Genomic DNA, 26,900 nt, shown 5'->3' with positions numbered 1-26,900 from the left:
GATATTCCCAGTAGAATTTCACAAATTATGCCTGAGGGATTTTCTTAATTACCTAGTACTTTGAGAACACAAATCATATCGTTATGTAAAATATTTTCCATCTCAAAGTTTGTTTAGTGCAGTTAGTTTTTATCAGCTTTCTCATTAGTAACACAATAACTAAACATTCAGCAACATAAACAGACTTTTATCGTATCCGATGATTATACGTTTTTTTTTTTTCTACCCGGAAGTGTTTACAATTAAGGCGAGCCAGCCATTCATCGTTATTAGAAAATGTTTCCATGTTAGACTTCACTTTATCCCCTTAATATTATCATATTCCCGAAAAGGTACCCAGTGTGGTCGTTTAACGAAAAAGAAAAGAAAAGAGCTCGACTTATTATGTGACGTTTCAGCTCACTGTGCGTCGTGACATCACCCGCAGCGTGTCTCTCGGGGACGCGCGTCAGCTTGTGCGGGGCGGAAACAAACAGCGAAGCTTTCGCAGAACTGTGAGTTCCCGTGCGATATGACTAACTCCGCCAGAATATCGTGTCGATCTTTGTACCCTGCTCGTTCCGTATCTACCATCTCGTACCAATTACCGCGGGAGGAGTGTAAACATCTCTGAAGTCAGGAAGTGGGATGTGGCCCAGGTGAAAAGCTCGTTATATGGTTGCGAGCGTGGGCGCCGTGACTGATGGCACGCGATCGCTCACACACATCAGGATGACGCGTCGAGGGTGTGCGATCAATATGAGATTTTGTGTGTAGACAGTTTAGAGAAATAAAGAGCCATTGCAGTGAAGTCTTCGGTCTCGGCATCATAATGGACTCTTCTGTGGCGGTGGGGAGGCTGGAGCTCGCGCGTCCGTTAATGACCCGCGGCTCGTGTTTACCGGAGGGCGCGCAGAGCGCTCACCTGAACGGCTGCGTGCCGCTCTCTCATCAGGTGGCCGGACACAAGTATGGCGTTGATAAAGTGGGTCAGTACACATTTGATGTAATTCCTTTTTTATTTGAACCTTGTTTCTGTTATTTGAAATTGACCTGATATTGTACACTGGAGACCGGAGCTGGTTGTCACAATTTTTACTTGAGTCAGTATTTCTCAGGGTCAGTTTCTGTATTTGCACATACCTTAAAGTATTATTTGTATAAAGCTGTTGAACAAATGATTACCTTTATTACCCAGGAAACAAGATACAGTTGACCTTTTGTGACAACATGCTGTCACACTATATGGGGTAAGTTGTCACAATGGGAACTTGTCATTAAACAGTCTTTCATGTGATTTGCAGTTAAAATTAAACTGTAAAATAATTGAGGCACAAAATCATAAATGAAAATGCAAAAATGTATATATGTAATAGTCAAAATTAAAAATAAATGTTACATTTACATATTTAATGTATCGTTTAAAATATATCAACAAAATGTATAAAATTCCCATATAAAACAATTATGCCAATTTGAATATGATGTGAATTTATGAAAAATAATACATTACTTTTGACATATTGTTGACCTTTCTCTGAAATTATGGTTTCATTTGTGCTTTAATTTACCCAACAGTTACTCATATATTACAAAAACAAAGTGATATTGAGCTTTTAGTACTGATGAATTTAACTTATAAATTAATTGTAATTAAGGCATTTTTGCACTTTGGGAGTTTGAAACCATCATATAAAAGCACTGCTAAAAGGAAAGCAATCATTTGTGTATTTATTTATTTTTTATATATACATTTGACACCAAATCGTATAGTTACTGACATACAGCCTATGTGACAACTAACCCTGGTCTCATATTAGTAATATTTTCAAATATGCTTTTCCTGATGCAACTACAGATTTAATAAAAAAGGCTTTGTTTGTATCTGTATAGACACTGCTGACTCAATTGGATTTGTCTCATGACACGCTAATATGTTGATGACATGCAAAAAAGCTCTACACGTGTGACCCATATAGTGAGTCATTTGTAGCACAGTTTGAAACAGAATTTGGCCAATGCATTGATACACGGCAAAGATTTGCATTTGTGTCCACTATAGTTCTTTATTTTTACACCTCATGAAGCGTGTCGAGCACTTCTTCAGGTTCCACAAAATTTTATTTTGCATAAGAATCTATATACTAAATTGTAACGTTTGTAAAAAAAAAAAAAAAAAAAAATGCATTACAGTGAAATACTTTATTTATTTTATATTTTCTTTATTTTACTTTAAATGCATTACAGTGAAATACTTTCTTTTCATTTTATTAAATACTTATTACTTTATTTTATTAATTACTGTCTGCACACAATTATTTATTTTATAAAAAAAAAAAAAAAAAATATATATATATATATATATATATATATATATATATATATATATATATATATATATATATATTTATATATTTATATATATATATATATATATATATATATATATATATATATATATATATATATATATATATATATATATATATGTATATATATATATATATATATATACATATATATATATATGTATATATATTAGTAATTTATCTATTTTAATTAAATAAATCATTGTGATCTATTGATTCATACTTTATGTATTATTTTAATTAAATTGCGTGCAGAAACTATTAATGAAAATGAAGTATTTCACTAACGCAAAAAAAAAAAAGTAAAAATATGTTATAATTTCTGTAATACATTGTGGTAATTTCTGCTTATTTTGATAAAACAATCATTGTGCTTGGACAGGAAAAATTTTTTATTACTGTATTTTTTTTTTTACTTCATTATTTATTCACTTAACTCAGTCCTTATGAACAATTTTCCATTATAAATGTACAGTTTTACATTTTTATGAATGAGAATAATCATTCAAGATTATAAAAGTGAAAAACTAAAAATTTAAACAATTCAGATGCATTACAGTGGTGAGAACAAGGGGGGAAATGTGCTTAATTGTCATGAAAGTATTGTTCCAATGCAAAAAAGATATTCATAATAGTCATGAAACAAGCTTCATTTTATTTATTATGCAAAATATAGCAATTTATTACTTTCTTTAGGGTAAAATTAATAGTGTGTAAATGCATACATTAGATGTACTGTACATTGCAAATCACTTTGCATAATAGACACGTACCGTATTAATTTAAATAAAGACCTGGGTAATAAATTCCCCCTGGTTGATCACATGTTTGACATCAATAATTTATTCTTGTCATGTTTGCTTTTGTTTACCATTGATGTGAATAGCTTTTAAAATGGCTATTTTTAAAGAGGGGGAGCCTGACCTAAATCCAGAGCTTCACCGTCTATGACCGTAATCTCTAAGCCCTGTCAACCTAGTTCTCAGCAGCATATAGGCCAGGCTGTGATGTCATTTACACTCACTGCTATCATCTCCCCATCATATAAGCTTCAAAAGGACCCAGTATGCACAGTCTCTCACTTAAACAGCTCTGAATGAACGAATGTGTATTTCAGAAAATGTTAGCATGTGCTTATTGGTATGGCCTGTGCAGTGAGATCATAATAACGGTAATGATTGAGCTGTTTTTCAATCATAGGTATCTTGCAACATCCTGATGGTACGGTCCTGAAACAGCTGCAGCCTCCTCCAAGAGGACCCAGAGAGATGCAGTTCTACAGCATGGTGAGTGTTACAGGAATGTTCTGGGTTCAAGATTGGTTAATCTGGCAAAAGCATCTGTGACACGCTGTTAATTGCCACAATCGTTTTGACTGGTCCTTTAAATTATAAAAAACAAGTAAATTGCACCTGGATAATAAAGGTACTCCGATTGATCGGGCACCAATCGTTATAGCTTTATATAGTTTGATCGGTGGTCTCTATTAAGGCCGATCAGATGACGCAAAACTCGGAAGGCAATTTTTCTCTGTGCAGCTAAAATTGCTTCTCTATGTTCACCGGTCTGGCAGTTCACCCAGGCGTCTGAAAAGGACAATAAATTTGCAACGTCTTTACAGAGAGCTGAGACATTGCATCGACAGCAACCCTACAGCAATGACAGCAAGAAACTAGGGCTGTGATATTTTATTGCATTTCTTTCCTTCACAGTGGTGCGATTTCTTTCCTCCCAAATTGGCTTGATCAGTGATTGTCGTAAAATACAGTCTACTGTTGCTAAACTGCAGAACGTGCTCAATTATAAAAAAAAAAAAAAAAATTATTAACACTGCATTAACCCGTAAAAGAGATACTGTTCATGTTCCCCAAGGGGCTTTCTGTGCATGTGCGAGTGGAACACGGAGCCTCGGGTTCACTGTTAAAAGAAATATCAAATATGTAAAAGTGTGTGGTTTGGTGAGTATTCGCTTAAACACCATATGTTATGTCTCAATTGAACATAAACAGTTGGGAAATAACTCGCATATGTAACGTTATATTGCATTCGGCCTTAAAGTGACATCAGCCTAATATTCCTGCTGCCATATTAAAGGGTTAGTTCACCCAAAAATGAAAATAATGTCATTTATTACTCACCCTCATGTCGTTCTACATCCGTAAGACCTTCGTTTGTCTTCCGAACACAAATTAAGATATTTTTGATGAAATCTGATGGCACAGTGAGGCCTCTATTGAGAGCAAAGCCATTCAAACTCTCAATGTCCATAAAGGTACTAAAAACATATTTGAAACCATTCATGTGAGTTCAGTGGTTCTATCTTAATATTGTAAAGCGACGAGAATACTTTTTGTGCTCCAAAAAAACAAAATAAAGACTTTTCAACAATATAGTGATGGGCTGAATTCAAAACACTGCTTCAGAGCTTTACGAATCGAATCAGTGAATTGGAGCGCCAAAGTCACGTGATTTCAGCAGTTTAGCCGTTTGATAGGAGATCTGAGTCTCTGATTCGAAACAAAAGATTCATAAAGCTCAGAAACTTCATGAAGCAGTTTTGAAATCGGCCCATCACTATATTGTTGAAAAGTTGTTTTGTTTTTTTGGCACAAAAAAAAGTATTCTTGTTGCTTTATAATATTAAGATAGAACCACTGAACTCACATGAACTGTTTCAAATATGTTTTTAGTACCTTTATGGACCTTGAGAGTTTGAATGGCTTTGCTCTCAATAGAGGCCTCACTGAGCCATCGGATTTCATCAAAAATATCTTAATTTGTGTTCCGAAGACGAACAAAGGTCTTACGGGTGTAGAACGATATGAGGGTGAGTAATAAATGACATTATTTTCATTTTTGGGTGAACTAACCCTTTAAAGTTAATCAAACAAGAAAAGACAAAGAAAGTCACTCATTGGTCTTTAGTAGATTTAGTAGTATTCATCTATATTTAATTTATACAAATATATAATTATATATAATTTTTATACTATATATAATTTTTACATATTGATTTACTTTCTGTAGATAAAGACTGTTCTGTTTTTTTTTTCCTCTCTCACAGAAATGCTATATTTGTTAAGCTGTTCCTAATCACGTCTAAGAGAGGGAATGGAATATGTTGCACATGTTGCTTGCCAATAAATAAAGAGTTGTGAATTCATGATACTTTCTCATCACTTAATTTCTTTTTACTTTTAAAATACATTGTTGTTAAAAATAGTATTATTTATTTTGGTGATCGGTATTAGTGATCTTATCGGCTGATACTGCTTCCAGTGATCGATGATAACCCAGGGTCCTGTCAAATATGAAGTTATATATCCTGTATCCTAATATGCTGTATTTCATCAAATGTGCATGGATACCAGAAAGGCACAGATTACGTAGAGGAAAATTCACCCACAGGAATTACTTTAGTAAAGGCCTGTTTGCACCAAGGACGATAACTATAACCATAAAGTTTTAGTTATTGCTCTAACTCTAAATACCCTGATGTACTTTAAGCAAGATCAAAGAATGAACTGGTGTAGGGCTGGGTTGAAAATAATGATTTCTCAATTTGAGTCAGTTCTCATTTTTATGAACCGATATTAATTCTTAAATCCCAAGAATCGATCTTTTAGTCTATTCTGTTTTCACTTACGTGAACAAAACTTCCCTAAACTTTATTTTTAGCTTGCCTCCCATCCAATAAATCACAAGCTTTGTAACGTTTGATATGGAACAAGGACTCAGCTTTTCAGTTCTGTCAGTTTTATAACAAACATGACAGACACTGTTTAAATTTTTCAAAAAAATGAATTTGAGTAGAAAAAGAATTATCATTAAAAAGTTTAACTGTACCAATTTTTATATATATATATATATATATATATATATATATATATATATATATATATATATATATATATATATATATATATATATATATGTGTGTGTATGATTAAGTGGTGGAAATAACAGATGATGGGCACAGAACCATAACAAAACTGACATTTACAGTTACATACCCACCACAGGTGTGCAAACTCAAAATACCTGTTACATACCTCACTTTAACCCTTATAGGGTCTTTGGGGTCTGCACAGACCCCAAACGACGTTTGCTCAATTAAAAAAAAAGTTCTCTTTGTCCAAATGACATGAAACTTTGTACAGTTGTTAACACTTTCTAGATCTACAAAGAAAAAAAAATTTGGAGTGATATCTTGTTTTTATGTTAGTGTAAAAAAAAGGGTCACACTCAGGGTCTTCGGGGTCTCCACAGACCCCAGACAACAAAATGTAATTTTGTAACAAAATAATTGTTTTTTTAAAAAAAACAAATGTAATTTTACTCTGTTTATTAATGTTTTTACTTCATATTTGTGCAGTTTTTGGAGGATTTGTCATATGTTTTAAATTTATATAAATGAATAAATATTTATTTATACAAAAACATCTTATTATGTAAAATTCACTTTATAAAAGACCCACATTTCTAACTTTCATTCATGGGGATAACATGGATAATTTGACATGGTTTAGTGTAAGATTTTTGCCCACCTTTTGGAAAATGCAGTTTTAAAAGTAAAAAAAAAAATCACTTTTACCAGTAGACGGCTGCAGAGCTCCACTATTTCCTATGTGCTATTTGACTGAAGGAAAGACATCTTTTCACAAGTATTTTTCAGTTGGATTTATATCCAAATATTATGAAATCACAATTATGACAATAAAAGACAATAAAAATGACTTTTTGTCAAAGTTTAGCATTTTTTTTTGTACTGAAAAAAATAAGTTTTTCAAAAATGTTGATTTTGAGGATGAATATTGTCCATTTTCTAAGTGGAGTCTCATAATGTAACAATATTGAAAAACAGATTTTTTTCCATTACAAAAAATACTAAACTTTGACAAAAAGTAGGCTTTATTGTTATAATTGTGATTTCAGAATATTTAGATATGAATCCAACTGAAAAAAACTTATGAAAAGATGTCTTTCAGTCAGTCAAATAACACATAGCAAATAGTGGAGCTCTGCAGCCATCTACTGGTAAAAATGATAGTTTTTTTACTTTTATAACTGCATTTTCCAAAAGATGGGCAAAAATCTTACACTAAACCATGTCAAATTATCCATGTTATTCCCATGAATGAAATTTAGAAATGTGGGTCTTTTATAAAGTGAATTTTACATAAAAAGCTGTTTTTGTACAAAAACCTATTTAAAAAAATATTTTTACATTTATTTATATAAATTTAATAAATATGATAAATCCTCCAAAAAACACTAATAAAAACATTAATAAACAGAATAAAATTACATTTGTTTGAAAAAAAAAAAAACAAGTATTTTGTTACAAAATTGCATTTTGTTGCCTGGGGTCTGTGGAGACCCCGAAGACCCTGAGTGTACTTCCCAAACGAAGACCGCACAAGGGTTAAATATTGTGTACATTTTTGTGTGGGTGGGTTTCAGGGATGTTTAGATAACTAGAAAAGTATTCACGTTCACTTTTTTTTTTTTTTTTTTTTTTTTTTTTTTTTTTTGTATTATTTAGCTTTTAAATTGAGATCTATATGCTTTATTATATTATATTATATCTACAAGTCTAATAAATAATTGATCTCAAAAGAGGAATTCAAAAATATGATAAAGCTTTTGAAAATATGATTTATGATTTATCACTAAGTTGCATCAAGGATCAAATCAAATATAAATAGCACATTAAAGTTAAAAGTTAGAACTGCATGAAATAACCACTTTTTGTGTGTATGCTGTACAGGTCTGGTATAAAGAATGTTTTTGATCAGGTGGCAAAATGTCTGCCCAATAGAGAGATCTGGTGACAAGTGATCAGTACTAAACAAACGTGTAAATGGGGTCCAAAATGTTTCATGATCTAATAGCTGAAATGGTGAGCGTAGCCAAAAACACGTTACATCATTGTATTTGTAGTGCAAACACTAATGCGTTGTGGACAACAGTGAAGGGCCACCTACTCCCCTGTTATTCAAGGGATTTAAACTTTATTTGTATTGCCAATCATGTGGCTTTTAAAAAAAGCAACCATCCAATCTGAAAATGTGCACGTATATATATGGCAGAAATGGTGTGATGATTTATTTATTTTTTTATTTGCTATTTCTTATGTTTGTTGTATCAAGGTAGAGTTAGGTGTAGCAAGTCATGTATCCATTCTAATACTATTGAAATTTCACAGTGTGATTCTGTTTTTGTTTTTTTTTACTCTAGGTGTATGCCGATGACCACTGCGACCCCTGTCTTGTAGACCTCCAAGCGCACCTTCCCAAGTACTATGGCACGTGGTCCTCGCCAGACGCTCCCACAGGTACACAGATGGGTGCATGGAGCGATCAGGAAATTGGTCGATATACAGCATGAGTTTAGAAAGCATATCTGCTCGCTCTCTTTCACAGACCTGTACCTCAAGTTGGAGGATGTGACGCGCAGGTTTCAGAAGCCGTGCATCATGGATGTGAAGATCGGCCAGAGGAGCTATGATCCCTTCGCTTCACAGGAGAAACGGGAACAGCAAATCAGGAAATACCCACTGATGGAGGAGATTGGCTTCTTGGTTCTGGGGATGAGGGTATGTTTTCTTCTTTAAAATGTTGGTTTTATTGGTTATCTCGGATTATCTTCTAATGAATAAGTGAATTAAACTGCCCCTATTATGTTATATTAAAGGCTCCTAATTTTGTTTTGGAGCTCTCCTAAAATAGGTGTTTATTAGGGGTTAAACGGATCGTGGTTGATCTGATCCGTACGTACCAGGCCCCACAGTTTGCACACATGTGATTCACAGATTAATTGCAATGATTAACCATCATGGAGTGAAAGTTTATCAGTTGCACATGCTTTGTCTTGCCAATTTACACATTCAAGCGATTTTAAACCATTTCAGCGCAAGAAGAGGCAAAAGAGAACTCAATTTGGTACTTGCATGCTGTTATCTGTGCACAAAGCCACACAGTGGCGTGTTTCAGACAGCACGCAAACACCAAATTGATTTCTCTTTTGCATCTCCTTGCACTTGAACAGACACATATAAACAAAATTGTCAAAATACCCGTCTCAGCAAGTTTTCTCATAAACACAGTTGGGTATGTATTAAGTGAACGTAAACAATTGAGAAAGAAATCATTCACTCATCTAAAAGATCTTACAATTATACTCGATTAGTGTTATTACTCTCATTAAAAAAATAAAATTTCTTGTATTACATATTAGACATTAAAAGCCAGTTTAGAATTATCGATTAGTTGTGGCAACTCTAATTGTATTTACACCTAGTCATGCAGATATAAGGGGCTCTTTTTGGTGTTGCAAGGTCCAAAGTAGGTCTGTTTTTGAATTTAAGGTGTTATCTGCTATCACATTCACGTCATGGAACTTGTGAATTGTGTGGGGGGTCATGTTTGCTGTGTAATATTAAGCAGAACAGCTGGGGTTGAAGTGTCAGAATGGCTTTGCATTCTGACTCACCTAACAAGTTCAGAGGTGGTTGTTCCACTCTCTACCAGCTCTTTTGAATCAACGGTACTTCCTGTGTAAAACCCAAACACTGCTGTCCTTAAAGAGATAGCCCTTGTCTTTTTGCATGAGAAATGAGGATAACACAAGAAAGTAACAAAAATATATATATTCTTGGGGGGTTGGTGGGAGCAATAGTATACTTATCATTAATTGACTTATTTACTTGTTTGTTTAATTATTTACTTACTATACCAGCAGCCATATCACCCTGTAGCCCAAGACTGGTTGCCCAATGAAGCTAAGCAGGGTTGAGCCTGGTCAGTACCTGGATGGGAGACCTCTTGGGAAAACTAGGTTGCTGCTGGAAGGGGTGTTAGTGAGGCCAGCAGGGGGTGCTCACCCTGTGGTCTGTGTGGGTCCTAAAGCCCCAGTAGTGATAGGGACACTATACTTGACAAAAAGCACTGTCCTTCGGATGAGACGTTAAACCGAGGTCCTGACTCTCTGTGGTCATTAAAAATCCCAGGATGTTCTTCGAAAAAAGAGTAGGGGTGTAACCCTGGCATCCTGGTCAAATTTGCCCATTGCCCTTTTATTATCATGGCCACCTAAATGGCCACCTAAAAATCCCCATATACTAATTGGTTTCATCACTCTGTCTCCTCTCCACCAATAAGCTGGTGTGTGGTGGGCTATCTGGCGCAATATGGCTGCCGTCAAATCATCCAAATGGATGCTTCACATTGGTGGTGGTTGAGGAGATTCCCCCGTTTCCATGTAAAGTGCTTTGAGTACCGAGAAAAGTGCTATGTAAATGTAACAAATTATTATTATTAATTAATTAATATTATTATTACTTTGTTTTTGTTTTTTTTGTGGGAAATGAAATCTTTTTTTCTGTCATTTTGAGAGCAAAGATGGAGTTGGTGATAAAGAAAAATATCACGTCACATATAAATATTTCACCCAAAAGGCGAGCCCGTGGATATAACACGTGCAATTTGCAAACTTTGCATGAAAGTAATGCCAGTGAAGGAGTCTCAAACCAGTCAATTCAAGTGAAAGCAAAAACTGACTGAGCTTTTGGCATCTGATGCTGCACGGCGCATTAATTCTCTCAGACACGACGAGAATAGACTTTACAGAGTGCTCGACTCTTGCATTGTCAGTACAAGATCTTGACCAAAAAAATGATGCACTTCTTGATGTAAATAAATGTTGTGATGTTATTTCCATCAAGAAGTCAAGATCTTACATTAACAATGCAAGAGTCAAGCACTCTGTAAAGTCTACTCCAGCATATTCCAAAGACTTTCAATGAATTTAAGGCCTGGACTCTGAGGTGCCAATTCATGTGTGATTATTATTCTTAATGATCCCTCCCAACCATTCTTTCTCAATTTGAGCCTGATGATCTTGACTTTGTCATCCTGGAATATGGCTATGATCCTCCTACAGAGATCAGAGGTCCATCTTCCTACATGGTTGTTACACACTCCATCAATTAGGGTTAAAAGAACTGTATAAACATAATAAAGACTTCTTTTGGCCAGGCAGTGTGTGTATATATACAGCCATTTCAGCTGATGATGAGCTTTGGTATGGCCAGTGCCTGAGCCTTGTGTTTTTAGAGGTTTTAATTAATGGTCAGCAGCTTTAGAGTGGGCCGAGGGGATGAAAGCTTAGTGGTAAAGCCACAGCGTTGTGTGCACTGCAGTCACACATTTCCTGAGCTCTGGACACAGCAGGCAATAGCAGCACTGCCATCAACACTGCTGGAGTGAAGTGTTCAAATAGCTCAGGAGGGACATTTGGTCTGTATAATCATGGGAAATGGGAAAAACGGAGCATGCAAAGACACACAAAAAGTGGACCTAGCATTTACTGCAATAGTGGTTGAAGCAATCATAAATCCTCTGTAAACTGGTGAACTTTGATCACCTCAACTACTGAAAATATGCATAATGTTGTGTAAACTGTTAATCGATCACAAAAATGGAATCCACACTCCGTCGAAAACCTTGGCATATTTAAGAAACGCCTGTGTTCATAATTTCTTTGTATGACAGCCTGGTCAGAAATTATGTTGGCACAATTTGGCATGTTTCATTGCGATATCACAAATAAAACAATTGACTCCAAGCACAATTTATCCCTATAAAAATGTGGTTTTTACAGTTCTTAAAGATATGAAATAAAAATAATATTATTTGTCAGCTCTTATTCAATAGCATTTAGAGCCATGCACATGTGCTTGTATCTGTATCTTCTGCACTGGACTGTTTTGTATCCATGTTCTGTAAATACTCTGTGTGGATCAGAACGAGGTCTCTGCACCAGCTGTCTTGCGTAACACATCCTGTTCATAAAGCTTGATTGTTTAGTCACATGTTTTCTTGGCAGTACATGTATATGAATAAATCTTGGAAATAAGACAAATTCCAGAGCTGTAATTTCTCAAAACTTGGTTGACGCAGATTGTGACAACTCTTCCCATTTATTGTGTCATTACGTAAAATGACCACAGTGAGTGGACTAATGGGGTAAAAAGGAGGGGAGCCATTCTAGGGGCCAATAGGGCCCATGACAAACAAAAAGAAGTAAACCCCAAATCCTGTTCTTTGTACAAGTAGTTTTAATATATTCGTCTATATATGGAATCTATCTTTTTTAAAATTTGATCCTCTGCGGCACATTCTAAATCTGAACGGATGAGAGAAATTCATGCAGTGAGTGAGTCATATTGTCAGGAAAGAAATGAAAATCTGTTCACCATAAAAGAGGAAAAAGGGCCGGCAGCAGTTTAGAAGGAGAATGTTTAACCAAATAATTTTCCAAGGAAGGTGAGTATACTAACAAGTCATATTAACCATAACAGAGAGAGAATGGTGCCACACTGGTCTGGAAAATTATGTCTGGATTTACCACATCAATGTTACACTGTTACAGGAAACCCTCGTTCAAAATTAAACAGAAAAGGCTGGTTAAAAACAGTCCACGGGCTGTTTTCCACAGAATTTGTCATTAAGTGAATATAAAGAAGGATATTTCTACCAATTTTAAAATGCATAAAATTATAAAATTATCAATATTTAAAGGGTTAGGTTCATCCCCAAAATGAAAATTACGTAATTAATTACTCACCCTCATGTCATTCCACACCCATAAGACTTTCATTCTTCTTCAGAAGACAAATTAAGACATCTGATGACAGAATGCTGTCACATTTCCTCCCATTGACTGCCTTTACAACTACCACTTTGACGCTTCAAAAACTTCATAAATAGATCGTAAAACTAATCCATATGAATCGAGTGGTTTAGTCCAAATTTTCTGAAGAGAATCGATCGCTTGTTATGACAAACAGATTTAATTTAGGCTTTAACTCTCAGGTAAACATTGAACATGAGCAGAAGCTCAACCAAAGCTGCTACACACTCGAGAACAAACCTCAAACGTCATTACTCCAGTCTTCAATGTCACATGATCCTTCAGAAATCATTCTAATATGATGATTTGCTGCTCAAGAAACATTTCTTATTATTATCAATGTTGAAAACAGTTGTGCTGCTTAATATTTTTGTGGAACCCATAACTACCATTCAAAAATTTGGAATTTCCATTTCAAATAAAGGCTGTTCTTTTGAACTTTCTGTTCATCAAAGAATCCTGATAAAATTTAACCATTTAAACAAAATTATTAAACCGCAAAAACTGTTTTCAACATTGAAAGAAATGTAATATTTCTGTAGTAATGGGGGGGTATGTTTGGTTATCTGTGCCATCAGACAGGATGAGCTTATCACACTGTAGCCTCTCCCAGCATCCTCTGGGTCTTTCGCTTCTCTCTTGAGAAACATGGGTGGAGACCTCTAAACTCTTTATCAGCTTATGATGGATGAGGTTTACTCAACACCCCTTTACTTATGCAGAGCCATGTCATTTTTAATTATCTTAGAGAAAATGTAGTCAGAGAACAGGCTTAATATGTGCTGCCTTTCTTGATTTGTACATAGCTTTAAACATGCAATGTAAAACTTTCCTGATCACATGCTAAAGCTAGGTAAGATGTGTTAGTGCATTGCCACTAAATAGATAATATTTAAATAAATCTTTACAATACATCTTTATATCTTTAAAAGTGACTTTACAATAAATGTCTCTAGTATACAATAAATCCATTATTTGTTATTATAATACAATAAATGTCAGAGTAGATTTTCTACATGGCGGGTAGAATGGGTTTTATATCAAAGCAAATGTATCTAGATTTAAGTAACCATGTCATGCTTGTTGGTCATTTGCCATTGTATAAAACTATGTGCAGGCATGAAATATTAAAGCATTTTTACAAAAATGGTAACTGTTGGGTACAGTGTGTCAACTACAGATCTTAAGCTTTGTAAATATATGAATACCATTACATTGGCCTGGGGGTCAAATGTCTGAAGAATCTGCCAAAGTGTTGGCCATAAGAAACCCACCTTTTAAAGAAAATGCTCATCACACAGCCACGTATTTAAGAAGCTTCATCAGCTTCACATAGATGGAGAAACAAAGAGGATGCAACATGCCACAATTAACTGAAACTAATCGGCCAATCACATGTCAGCAACTCAATGCATTTAGGCATGTAGACATGGTCAAGATGATCTGCTGAAGTTCAAACTGAGAATCAGAATGGGGAAGAAAGGTGGTTTAAGTGACTTTGAATGTGGCATGGTTGTTGGTGCCAGACGGACTGGTCTGAGTATTTTAGAAACTGCTGACCTTCTGGGATTTCCATGCACAACCATCTTTACAGTTTACAGAGAATGGTTCAAAAACAGAAAATATCCAGTGAGTGGCAGTTCTGTGGGTGAAAAAACCTTGTTGATGTCAGAGGAGAATGACCAGACTGGATCAAGCTGATAGAAAGGCATCAGTAACTAAAATAACCACTCGTTACAACCAAGGTCTGCAGAAGAGCATCTCTGAATACATAAAGCCTGATTTATACTTCTGCATCGAGGCTGTTTGTACCATGCATAGCCTACGACGTAGCCTGACGTGCACCTCTTCAAAAATGTAACAATGCGGCAATTCTACTCAGACCGCAAGCGCTGTGATTGGTCTGCTAGATCCCTTCCCTCAGGTCAAAAAAACGGCGCGGCGCAATAGGAGAAGAGCGAGCGTTTCAACTTCCATAGGAATGAACAAACGATCTGTTTTAGTGGACACATGCAGACAAATTGCAACAAAAGTCGTTACGTATTTGCCACTTCTCTGCCGTTTCTATTTGTAAGCTTCTCTGAGAATGTACATGACAAGCTGCTTGTTCTTCGGCTTTTGTTTTGATACTCAACATGACCGCGGACACTGCCTACTAGTCTGCATGCACGTCGACACGGACAACGACGCAGAAGTATAAATGAAAACGGACGCATGAAGCTTACAGTGCAGAGGCTCCGGCGTAGGTCCGACGCAGAAGTATAAATCGGCCTTAACACGTCAAACGTTGAAGACAACATTGGGTGCCACTTCTGTCAGCTAAGAACAGGAAACTGAGGCTACAATTCGCACGGGCTCACCAAAATTGGACAATTGAAGGTTGGTCTGATGAGTCTCGATTTCTGCTATGACATTCAGATGGCAGGGTCAGTTTGGCGTAAACAACATGATGGATCCATCCTGCCTGTATCAACGGTTCAGGCTTGTGGTGGTGTAACGGTGTGAGGGATATTTTCTTGGCACACTTTGGGCCACTTGGTATCAATTGAGCATTGTTTACATGCTACAGCCTACCCGAGTATTGTTGCTGACCATGTCTATCCCTTTATGACTACTATAGTGTACCCATCTTCTGATGGCTACTTCCAGCAGGATAACGTGCCATGTCACAAAGCTCATCTCAAACTGGTTTCTTGAACATGACAATGAGTTCACTATATTTGTTCTTATTATTTATTTGCAATGTGAATCCTTTGTATTCCCAATTGATTGAACTTGACATGACACAGCTAACCCCTATGAGTCAAATTTAAATTGCTTTAAATTTCTGCATCCTGAAATATAATTTATCTTGTTTGTTTTACCTCTTTTATTTCTCCTGGCTTAAAGGGCAGCTTAAGTTAAAAAATAAATAAATAAAAAAGTAGCACAGTCCAATAGTTTAAGGAAAATTATTGGTTGACCTTTACTATGTTTAAAAAAAAAAATGAAATTTTGAAGTCTTCAGGATGGGAGTTGTCTAAAATTGTGCATAAAAAGGGCAGTGAGGTCCAGTTTCTTGGTGAAATATTGATGGGGAGCAGACGGTATGTAAATTCTCAGTCTCAATCCGTCCCAGGGGTTCAGCTCTCTGCCAGCCCGTACGGAAAAACAGATGGATGAATAGAGCCGATCTACATAACCACCAAGCAAACAGAACCATTACTCATAATTGCACTGTTGATTTGAATGATATAGAAAGCAACTTAATGCCCCTCTCAAAATAACCCCAAATTACACAGTACGATATTACACTGGCTCCCTCATCACTCTTTCCAGAAGTTCAACTTGAATTTCATTTCCTCATTGGAGCTTATTCAATCAGTGGGGTTACTGTAATGACCTCATGTTTCCTCTAGAGGGAGAGCAAGACCTATGAAGAGACTATTCATATATACCTCCAGTCAAAATGTTTCTTTCTGTGTTTTGTCTATTTAGGTGTATAAAGTTGGTTCAGACAGCTTTGACACCTATGACCAGCATTATGGAAGAGGTCTTGTGAAGGACACAATCAAGGAAGGTAAGTTCACCACTATAAACTAAAACGACATATGTTTCTGTTGTGTTTAAGAAGAACAAGTTTCATTTAAACTTTTAAAGACCTCTTGAAATTCCTTGATAAGCAGAGTGCTATTTTTTTAAAATGGCACATAACCAGACATTTACTTTGTGAACCATAATTTGCTGCTTGTTGTTTTTGTTGGAACAACAAATTCGCAATTGCTGCCAAATTGATTAAAAATTAATCAATTAAAAATTGATTAAAAATGTCTAATGCAAAAAAATATAGAAGTATTTCTGTGGCTCAAACAGAGTATAATTCCCAGGGAATGCTTAAAGGTGCCGTAGAATGGAAAATTGAATTTACATTGGCATAGTTGAATAACAAGAGTTCAGTACATGGAAATGACATACAGTGAGTCTCAAACACCATTGTTTCCTCCTTGTGTAAATCTCATTTGTTTAAAAGGCCTCCGAAAAAAACAGGCGAATCTCAACATAACACCGACTGTTACGCAACAGTCGGGATCATTAATATGTACGCCCCCAATATTTGCATATGCCAGCCCATGTTCAAGGCAATACACAAGCCAGTATTAAGGCCCCGGTATACTTCAAACAAAGTTCTTTTTCGTTCTTCGTTTAGGGGGTAAAACGAAGTTTGAAATGCGTGACCAGCGATATACTGTAATCGAACATCTGACGCTGCCCACACTGCTGAGAGCGGAGGTTACATGAATATGTAAATATGTGCCGTGTACTTTCTTCTCATTAACAAAATAAACACAACAAAAATGAGAAAACGGCAAGCATTTATTACAGAAAGCATAAGAAAAGCGTCTGATCATAACAGCATGGGTATGTTAGCACGAGCTCTGCAAATTAGCACTCCAGTCATGTCACTTCACGTCTTCATATAGCACTTTATTCAATAGATTGCTTAAAATCAAGCAGCTTTACAGTATCAAACATGAAAAACAGTGTTAGTGCCTCATTATTTTACAAGCACAACTTCATTTTGTACTATAAAGCGGCTATCCAGAGTGTTCATGTTTTCACCCGCGGAGATCTTACCTCAACGAAACTCAAACACACTAAATTAATCAGAGACGCGTTTTACGCGAGTGAAGGCGGAGCCTCAGCGCACACCTCCTATTACGTTACCATCACTGACCAATGGTAGTATGAAGGTGTTTTGCAGCTGGAGCGAACTTTTCCTGAAAGTTCACTTTGGCAAGCCATTTCGAACTTCCAAAAAGAACACAAAACGAACTTCGTTTTGGCCTGAATTTGTTCGAAATGACGTCATATCAGTTCGTTCTTCGATTTCGTTTGAAGTATACCGGGACCTTTAACGTCTGGATCTGTGCACAGCTGAATAGGTAGCAAGGAGGTAAGCAAGCAAGGACAGTAGGAAAAATGGCAGATGGAGCGATAATAACTGACATGATCCATGATTACATGATATTTTTAGTGATATTTGTAAATTCTTTCTAAATGTTGCATTAGCATGTTGCTAATGTACTGTTAAATGTGGTTAAATTGACCATCGTTTATTACTGTATTCACGGACACAAGAGCTGTCATTATTTTCATTATTAAACACCTGCAGTCTGTATAATGCACAAACACAACTTACAGTTATTCTTTATAAATCTCTCCAACAGTGTAGACATTAGCTAATGTCCAACACATTAGCCCATTAGCCATGGAACACCGCCTCAAACTCATTCAGAATCAAATGTAAACATTCAAATAAATACTATACTCACATGATCCGATGCATGCATGCAGTATGCATGACGAACATTTTGTAAGGATCCATTTGAGGGTTATATTGGCTGTGTGAACTTTGTTTATGCACTGTATTATAGTCGAGAGCTCGGGGGGCGGGGAGCGCGAGGATTTAAAGGGGCTGTGCGCTACAATCGGTGCATAGTTAATGATGCCCCAAAATAGGCAGTTGAAAAAATTAATTAAAAAAAGCTATGGGGTATTTTGAGCTGAAACTTCAGACACATTCAGGGGACACCTTAGACTTATATTACATCTTGTGAAAGAACGTTCTACGGCACCTTTAAACATAATAAAAATGTGTAACTTGAATGCAACGCAAGTCGCTTTGGATAAAAGTGAAAATGCATAAATTTATAATGTAAATGTAAAATACAGTAAGAAATCTTATTATTAATAAGGCATGCTTTCCAAGTAAATGGAAAAGTAAAGCACAAGGAAAAGTAATATTTTGTTCACATATGTAGGCTTTTTATATGTACCAGTATGCTTGGTAAAGGACAGTAGTAGTGATGCACCGAAATGAACTTTTTACTGAAACACTGAAACTAAAGTTTTAATTTAGCTGAAACTGAAAACTATTTAACTATATCCACTATTTAATAATACATTAATTCGTTTTTTAAATACTTAAAGGGGGGGGATCACACACAGTTTCTGCCAATCTCTTGTTAAACTTGAGTACCTAAAGAGTAGTATAGCATCCTTCATATCATCAAAGTCTTTAGTTTTATCATATTTATAAAAGATAAATACGCTGTACCGAGTCTTTCCGAAAACAGCCGAGCGCCTGGAGGCATGTCGTGTGAGCAGAGATAGAGTGACGAGCTGTCACGAGCACGCGTAGCTTTTGTGTAGAGATCGTCTGCAAGCTATCAATGGTCAGCTAAATTTAAACACAATACATCATCGCATTATCCATGGATAACTTTTGAATCACTATAATGAATATAGCGTATAGTGAATGATGAATAATGAATTTATGAATTCACTATGTTCGTATTTGTCTTTACCCTTTAAACATTTAAATGTTGGCTGTAAAAACTTGTTTTCATGACAGATTTATTGTCCCACTTGATATTAAAGGGTTAGTTCACCCAAAAATGAAATTTCTGTCATTAAGTACTCGCCCTCATGTTGTCCCAAACTCGTAAGACCTTTGTTTGTCTTCAGAACACAAATTACGATATTTTTGATGAAATCCGAGGGTATCTGATCCACACATATGTAACGCCTGTACGATATCCATCTTAGTCAACCAACTTTGGAATTTTCAGAATGCTTTTAGCCTGCTGAACTGTGCATGTAAATCACGAATCGGCTCCGGCCGGTCTAAGAAAGACGGGCACTTTGGCACTTTTGTGGACCCGCTGAGGCTTAAACAGAGAACACCATTTCCCAGCTCTGGAGACTTCAAAGGAGTCCCTCGTGTGGATACATTCCAGAACAGCCAAAACCCAATACGCATACACAGAGACACACACACAAACATGCTTAGAGATTGTATGTACAGTTATTCTCAAAATATGACTGTGCCAAAATGTACGCGTCGTGTATGTCAAGTGCATGTATGTATCCCTTGTGTTTAAACTTAGTTTAAATGACTGTATTTGGGTTAATTTTCATGTTAAACTATAGTATTAGAGTATAAAATGTATCTTCCTTAAATGCTTTTGGCCACCTGGCAAGTTTGGTTTCGTTGTAAAGCTCTCTTTATGCCTTATTCATCAATGTATGTCACATTACTGTAAAATGCATTGTTCTGTTTTTAATGGTACTGTGAAGAAAGTACAATCCGATCTGATACCTCATAAATTATGCAAATCAAGCCACAAGACAAAGAAAAGTTTTGCCCGCCAGGATTGCCCGCACAGCTATTGGCTGTTTCACCCAAGGAGGCGTGTTGGCTTGTTTTTCCTTAAAAGACAACAACACGCAATTTTTCCTTTGTCTCTCGATTGTCCCTGAATTGTCCATTGCCCTCTCGTGCACGGACGTCTCAGGCGACCGCGCTTCCATCACGCGCTCATCTTCTTTCGGGACCACCATCTCCGGCGAAACGAACTTTCGAGTCCTCAGTTCAAATCTTCCCGCGGAAACGGAAGAAGCAAATGCAACTGCAGCAGCACTGAACCAAAACTCAGCATGCAAACTAATGCAAGTACCGTTTCTCAATCTTAGATGCGATGCATCTAATATGACTTAATGAAACTGATTTCTGTGCTGGCTCTCAAGGACTGTTAGTAAGTTTTGCTACTTGTCTTCTCTCTTTCCCTTTCTTTACTTTCGCTTCTGTATATATGTATATTCCCTGTGTATATATTTAGCCGTATAACCTTTGTATTATCAATTTCATATATTAAATACATTATATTCATGCTTGATTGTTCTGCTGCTCATTCAGAAAACCCAAGTCCCTTTTACGTTCGGTCCGGCACCATTGCTTTACGCTTTGATGCTATAATAGGAGTTTATTCTCGTGGCCAGAGAATAACATTCCTTTTATAATAGTCTGTGAGAAAAGAGTTTGCTGGACAAACTTGGATCGTTTCTCTAAACAACTATTAAACTAGAACTGATCATATATGTAATTGATTATAATTTGTTGTAATTAATTCACAATATATGTGCATAATTCCCTCTTGGGTTGATATATGTATCATAATTAATCATAAGTCTTTATGATTTATTATATTCATATATTTCACCCATAAATTGATTAAATACTTGTAATATTGCTAGAGATTTATTATACATAGGCAGCAACGACATTGCTTTTGCTTTTAGCCCTGATGAAGGCCTGTCTACCGAAATGCGTTGGCAAAATAAAATATTGATCTACTAGCTCCATCTTTTGTTTATTTTGACCCCTTGACGCCACAAGTGTTGCTGGTATTGTTTATAAATAGCAACGACATTGCACCTTTTGAGGTCCAGAAATGTACTAAAGACATCGTTAAAACCGTCAGTGGTTCAACCTCAATATTATGAAGCGACAAGAATACTTTTTTTTGCAAAAAAACTAAAAAAATAACGACTTTATTCAACAAATTTGTCTGTCATACTGCTCCCGTCATACTGCTACGCTATTTTCATTGCAGAGCTTCAGTGTTTATGTCCGAACGGCGGTTCGGTATTGGCTGGCTCTGGTCACGTGAGCAGCACAACGCATCCGTGAGCCTGCGTTCAGACATAAACACTGAAGCTCTGCAACGAAAATAGCATAGCAGTATGACAGGACAGATGAATTTGTTGAATAAAGTCATTATTTTTGTTTTGTTTTTGCGCACAAAAAGTATTATCGTCGCTTCATAATATTAAGGTTGAACAACTGCAGTCACATCGCCGGTTTTAACAATGTCTTTAATACCTTTCTGGACCTCAAAAGGTGCAATGTTGTTGCTGCCTACCTGTAAATCGGATACCCTCGAATTTCATCAAAAATATCTTAATTTGTGTTCCGAAGACAAACGAAGGTCTTACGGGTTTGGGATGACGTGAGGATAAGTACTTAATGACAGAAATTTCATTTTTGGGTGAACTAACCATTTAAGTGTCTTTTAACTACTATGTACTAATATTTAAATAAATCACTTGATATATAATGCATTTATTGTGTACATAAATGTTTTTACAGTGTACTTTTTACACAAGTACTTATATTAAAAATACCTGCATGTAATTACAGCTGCAGTTACTAATTACACTGTTGACCTTTCCTTTACCCCTTAACCCACCATTAAACCTAACCATACCATGATACCTGTCCCTGGCCTTACCCGTATCTGCTCAATAGAAGCAAAAGTGTTTTGCAACACAACATGAACACAATAAGTACATTCTACCTAACAGTTTTTTTTTCTTTTGACGAAAGTACATTGTAGTTAAAGACACCTAATATAAAGTGTGACTGAATAATTGAAACGTACATTAATAAATAAATAGACAACAGGTTAAGTAAAAATATAACAACTATGTAATATAGTGCATCTATTTAGCAAAATGATCCTATCTACAGTTTTTCTTTCTAGCTAACTAATGAATATTAAATGGCTTTTCTGAGGTAAATGTAATGTTGTGTGACATTAGCTTCATTTACATGACCCTAATAATGCGATTGTAATCAAACTGGTGCCACAATCGGGAAAAAAAGCCACATGTAACCATGTCAGTCAGAACAAATTGGCTACATCCAATTTAAATTTCAGTCTGATTGTAAGAGGTGGTTTAAACCTTTTGCAGTCTTTCAATAGTACACTACCGCTCAAAAGTTTGGGATCGGTACGATTTTTAATGTTTTTAAAAGAAGTTTTGTCTGCTCACCAAGGCTTAATTTATTTAATTAAAAATACAGTAAAAACTGTAAAAAAATATATTTTACAAAGTAATTTATTCTCGTGTTGGCAAGTCTGAATTTTCAGCATCATTACTCCAGTCTTCAGTGTCACATGATCCTTCAGAAATCATTCTAATATGATGATTAGTTCCTCAAGAAATATTTGTTATTATTATCAATGTTGAAAACAGTTGTGTACTTTTTTTTCAGGATTCCTTGATGAATAGAAAGTTCAAAAGAACAGCATTTATCTAAAATACAAAGCTTTTGTAACATTTTACACTACCGTTCAAAAGTTTGGGGTCAGTAAGAATATTTATTTTTATTTTTTTGAAAAGAAATTAAAGAAATTAATACTTTTATTCAGCAAGGATGCATTAAATCAATCAAAAATGACAGTAAAGACATTTATAATGTTACAAAAGATTAGATTTCAAATAAACACTGTTCTTTTGAACTTTCTATTCATCAAAGAATCCTGAAAAAAAAAAAAAAAAAAATTGTACAATTGTAAACAATAAATGTTTCTTGAGCAGCAAATTGACATATTAGAATGATTTCTGAAGGATCATGTGACACTGAAGACTGGAGTAATGATGCTGAAAATTCAGCTTTGTCAACACAAGAATAAATTACATTTTAAAATATTTTCAAATAGAAAACAGTTATTTTAAATTGTAATAATATTTCTCAATATTACTGTTTTTACTGTATTTTTAATGAAGTAAATGCACCCTTGGTGAGCAGACGAAAACTTCTTTTAAAAACATTAAAAATCTTACCGATCCCAAACTTTTGAGCGGTAGTGTACATGTAAACGCTTGAAAGTTCTGTCTATGTGCAATGGCGTTATAATATATGACGTACAGAACTTGCTGTTGTTGTTGAATATAATGTAATAAATGACTGTCGTGTCAATCTAAATTTCCATTCATCGTCTGTGCAGTGGAGCAGGACAACATTGTCCCACTAGCCCTTGTTTCGGAGTGTTATCTGCAGATGCCTTGTTTTGGGTGTGGGAAGGGGCGTTTTTGCTGCTTGATAAATATAAGCATTATGGTACACAACAAAGAACTCTATATATTTGCGCAGTGTGCGCACGTCAAAAAGATGACATTTTTTGCAGCTTGGAGATATTTGGAGCTTGTGACACAAATGCACACATCAACCCAATCACTTTATTTAGCATTCATGTAAACGCCATGTTCAGATTCATCAGTCGGAATGATTTCATTCTGATTGTAAATGTAGCTGGTGTTTGCGAGCTGTTTTATTGACGTCTTCACCACGATTGTAACACTCATTGAGAAGCCAGTTCAGCTTTGTCTTGAATTACCAGCAGATAAGATTGAAATAGTTTCAGCATTTGACATCTTCTGTGGTTCTGTTTCCTAACTGACTGGTAGATTTGAGTAATTCAGTTACAAACCAGATCCTCTCCGTGCTGCAGGTTTATCCAAGTTCTTCTACAACGGTGATATTCTCCGCAATGACGCCATCACTGCCAGCATCCTCAAAGTCCAGAAGATCCTTCAGTGGTTTGAGGGCCAGAGTCGGTTCAACTTTTATGCAAGCTCTCTGCTCTTTGTGTATGAGGGCGTCTGTGCGCCCAGCCTCGGTTCTCAGACCCTACGAGAGAGCCAGATCGCAGCCGAGGCCTGTGAGCAGAACAACAACATCAATCAGAGCCTCTCCACCATGTACTCCCTGCACAAGAAAGGCTGCGTCCGGAGCCACTACCAATCCAAACAGGACAACGGCGTGTGGAGCTCCTCACAGCAGCCCAACGGCAACCGCAGCCTGGCAAGACTGGAAGAGGACAGGAAGGAGATGAAGAGCGAAGCGGGACAGGAAACGGTCAGTGACGTGGAGGTGAAGATGATCGACTTTGCACATGTCTTCCCTAGTGACGTTCCCGACCAGGGTTACATCTACGGACTGAAGAACTTACTGAAGGTCCTACATCAGATTCTGGAAGAGTGATGGAGTGGTTGTTGTTGCTGCCTGAAGGTATGAATTTTGTAGCCACTTTCATGTCCGTCTACTCGCCTCTCTCTAATCTGCACTACCTACACCATCAGTGGAGTAACATGTTTGTAATCCTTCGTCTAATGTATGTGCTTTAGTCTTTTAAAAGCTTTGTACAGTTTGTACAAGCGTATCTTACTCTTACTCAGGTAAATGAATCTATAATGCTTGTATATTTATCCCGGCAAATGAAATTCAAACACTCTCGTCATATTATGTCTCAGATAATACATTAGTTCCTGATTCCAGAGCCATTACAGGATTTCTTTTTTCTTTTTATCCTTTTATTTTTTTTAATCAATGTAAATGGAAATAGAAATTTGATGAGTGAGGATGTAGGGAAATATTTAACATTTATTTCGCATATGCTGCCAATATGTCCCTGCCTGTTTCAGACCTGTTGAATTGTGAATTTTATCTCATTATTTTTTTTTATTTTTTTTTTTTAGTGTGATTTGAAAACAATTAAACCTTTATAAGTGTATGCATGTTCAATCTAAATTTCATGTTCTGTGATTACTGATGCAATATGACTAAAACAACAATGACAGTAATGAAGATTTTTTTTTTTTTTTTTTTTCATTGTATGCCCTTGTGGTTTGTCTACATCGAATGCCAAAGTTTCCATCGATGAAGTGAACTTGAATTGTGATTTAATAATACAGTCTTTCTCTGATTACTAACCAATTTACTTGAGGGGTGTTCGGGTATTTCATTAGGGTGTTTGTACAGATTTATTTGGTGACTGCATAGGACATGATAGGAACTTACATAGAAGGACTTGAAGTTGGTCATAAAAAAGCCATTTAATGTGACTCAGTATGATAGGAAAAAAAAAAAGAGAAAACCCTCAATTCATTTTTCACTTTTCTTTTGTTGTTGATCTTTTTCTTTTTTTTTTCTTTTTACATTTATGATCTGACTTGTATGGAAGCTTGTTTCCACCAACAAATAAAAAATAAAGGTAATCGCATGACTTTTTTTCCTGCAATTGCGAGTGTACGTCTTACAATTCTGACTTTTTTTTTCTCAGTTGCGGGTATTCTCAGATCTGCGTGATGATTGCAATTGTGAGTTATAATGTCAGAATTGCAGTATATAAACTCGCAGTTGTGAGAAAAAGTCAGAATTGCAAGATCATTTTTTATATCTCGCAATTCTATAATTACACTGACTTTTTTTCTCACAATTTTGAGTTTATATCCCGCAATTCTGGCTTTATAACTCAAAATTGCAAGTTTACATCACGCAGATCTGAACAAAACCCACAACTCTGGAAAAAAAAAAAAGAATCAGAATTGTGAGATGTAAACTCGCAGTTGTGAGGGGAAAAGTCAGTGTATTATAGAAAAATTTCAGAATTGTGAGAAGTGTTTTTTTTTTTTCTTTCATGGTGAAAACAAGCTTCCATAGATTTGTCAGTAGCCATTTAAATGTTTCTTGCATTTGCGGTTTACATGTTTATTAGCAGTACAGACTGTGTGTGTGGGTTTTTTTTTTTTTTTTTAATTAACCAAGGACTATACAGGGTTCCCACAGTCATAAAAAAAAACTTGCAAATATCAGGATTTAAAAAATTGATTCACGGGCCTGAAAAAAGAACATGAGGGGGTTTTTAATGCATAGAAAATTTAATTGGCTAGAAATGACTTGTTTTGAGTATTCAGCATCGACTGAAAAATTCATAGAAAAATCATGGAAATTCATTGGTCAGTGGTGTGGGAACCCTGTCTATTGCATGTTTTAATAAAAATGGTCTTATGCTTGCATGTATAACAACCTTTAATTTACATCTCAATATGTTTAGCTCGAAGACATCTGGAAATGGTTCTTTTTTTAATTTAACATGGATCTCTTATGTTTTTGTTATTTGTGTTATTTGTGTAATATGTTTAATTAGCTCGGTTGTGATGGATGTCGAAAGACCACAGCTCCTGTAACGTAGCACAGCAAGTGTACGAAACATTCTTGTTCACATGCACCTTTAAAATGGCACAACATGGGAAACATATGCTTTCCGTTTGTACCCATAAAGACAAAAAGTGCATGAATAGCATAGCTCCGAAGTCTTTGGGCAAAGTTAAAAATTGCCTTATGTGCCTATAAAAATAGTCTTTTTGCAGCTCCTAGTGTATTATAAGAAAGTCTTTAAAGGTGCA

General features: G+C 35.7%; 1 protein-coding gene across 2 annotated transcripts; it reads left to right on the top strand.

Annotated features, from left to right (window-relative positions):
- The first annotated feature begins 350 nt into the window (after nt 1–350).
- On the top strand, nt 351–25,507 carry ipmkb (inositol polyphosphate multikinase b). 2 transcript variants are annotated; one of them, XM_048169869.1, is made up of 7 exons: nt 351–968; nt 1,178–1,229; nt 3,549–3,634; nt 8,589–8,685; nt 8,774–8,946; nt 16,521–16,602; nt 24,164–25,507. In XM_048169869.1, exons 3-7 carry the CDS (start codon nt 3,617–3,619, stop codon nt 24,694–24,696), a joined length of 903 nt encoding a protein of 300 aa, XP_048025826.1. In that variant the 5' UTR covers nt 351–968; nt 1,178–1,229; nt 3,549–3,616; the 3' UTR covers nt 24,697–25,507. The 2 variants fall into 2 exon arrangements, with proteins under 2 accessions (XP_048025826.1, XP_048025825.1); XM_048169868.1 differs by lacking the exon at nt 1,178–1,229 and having other exon boundaries at nt 359–968.
- The last annotated feature ends 1,393 nt before the right edge of the window (nt 25,508–26,900 follow it).

The sequence above is a fragment of the Megalobrama amblycephala genome, linkage group LG20, assembly GCF_018812025.1.
Source record: "Megalobrama amblycephala isolate DHTTF-2021 linkage group LG20, ASM1881202v1, whole genome shotgun sequence".
In the NCBI taxonomy this organism is placed as follows: Eukaryota; Metazoa; Chordata; class Actinopteri; order Cypriniformes; family Xenocyprididae; genus Megalobrama; species Megalobrama amblycephala.
Note: the sequence above shows the minus strand (reverse complement) of the source record. Positions and strands in the feature narration are given on the sequence as shown.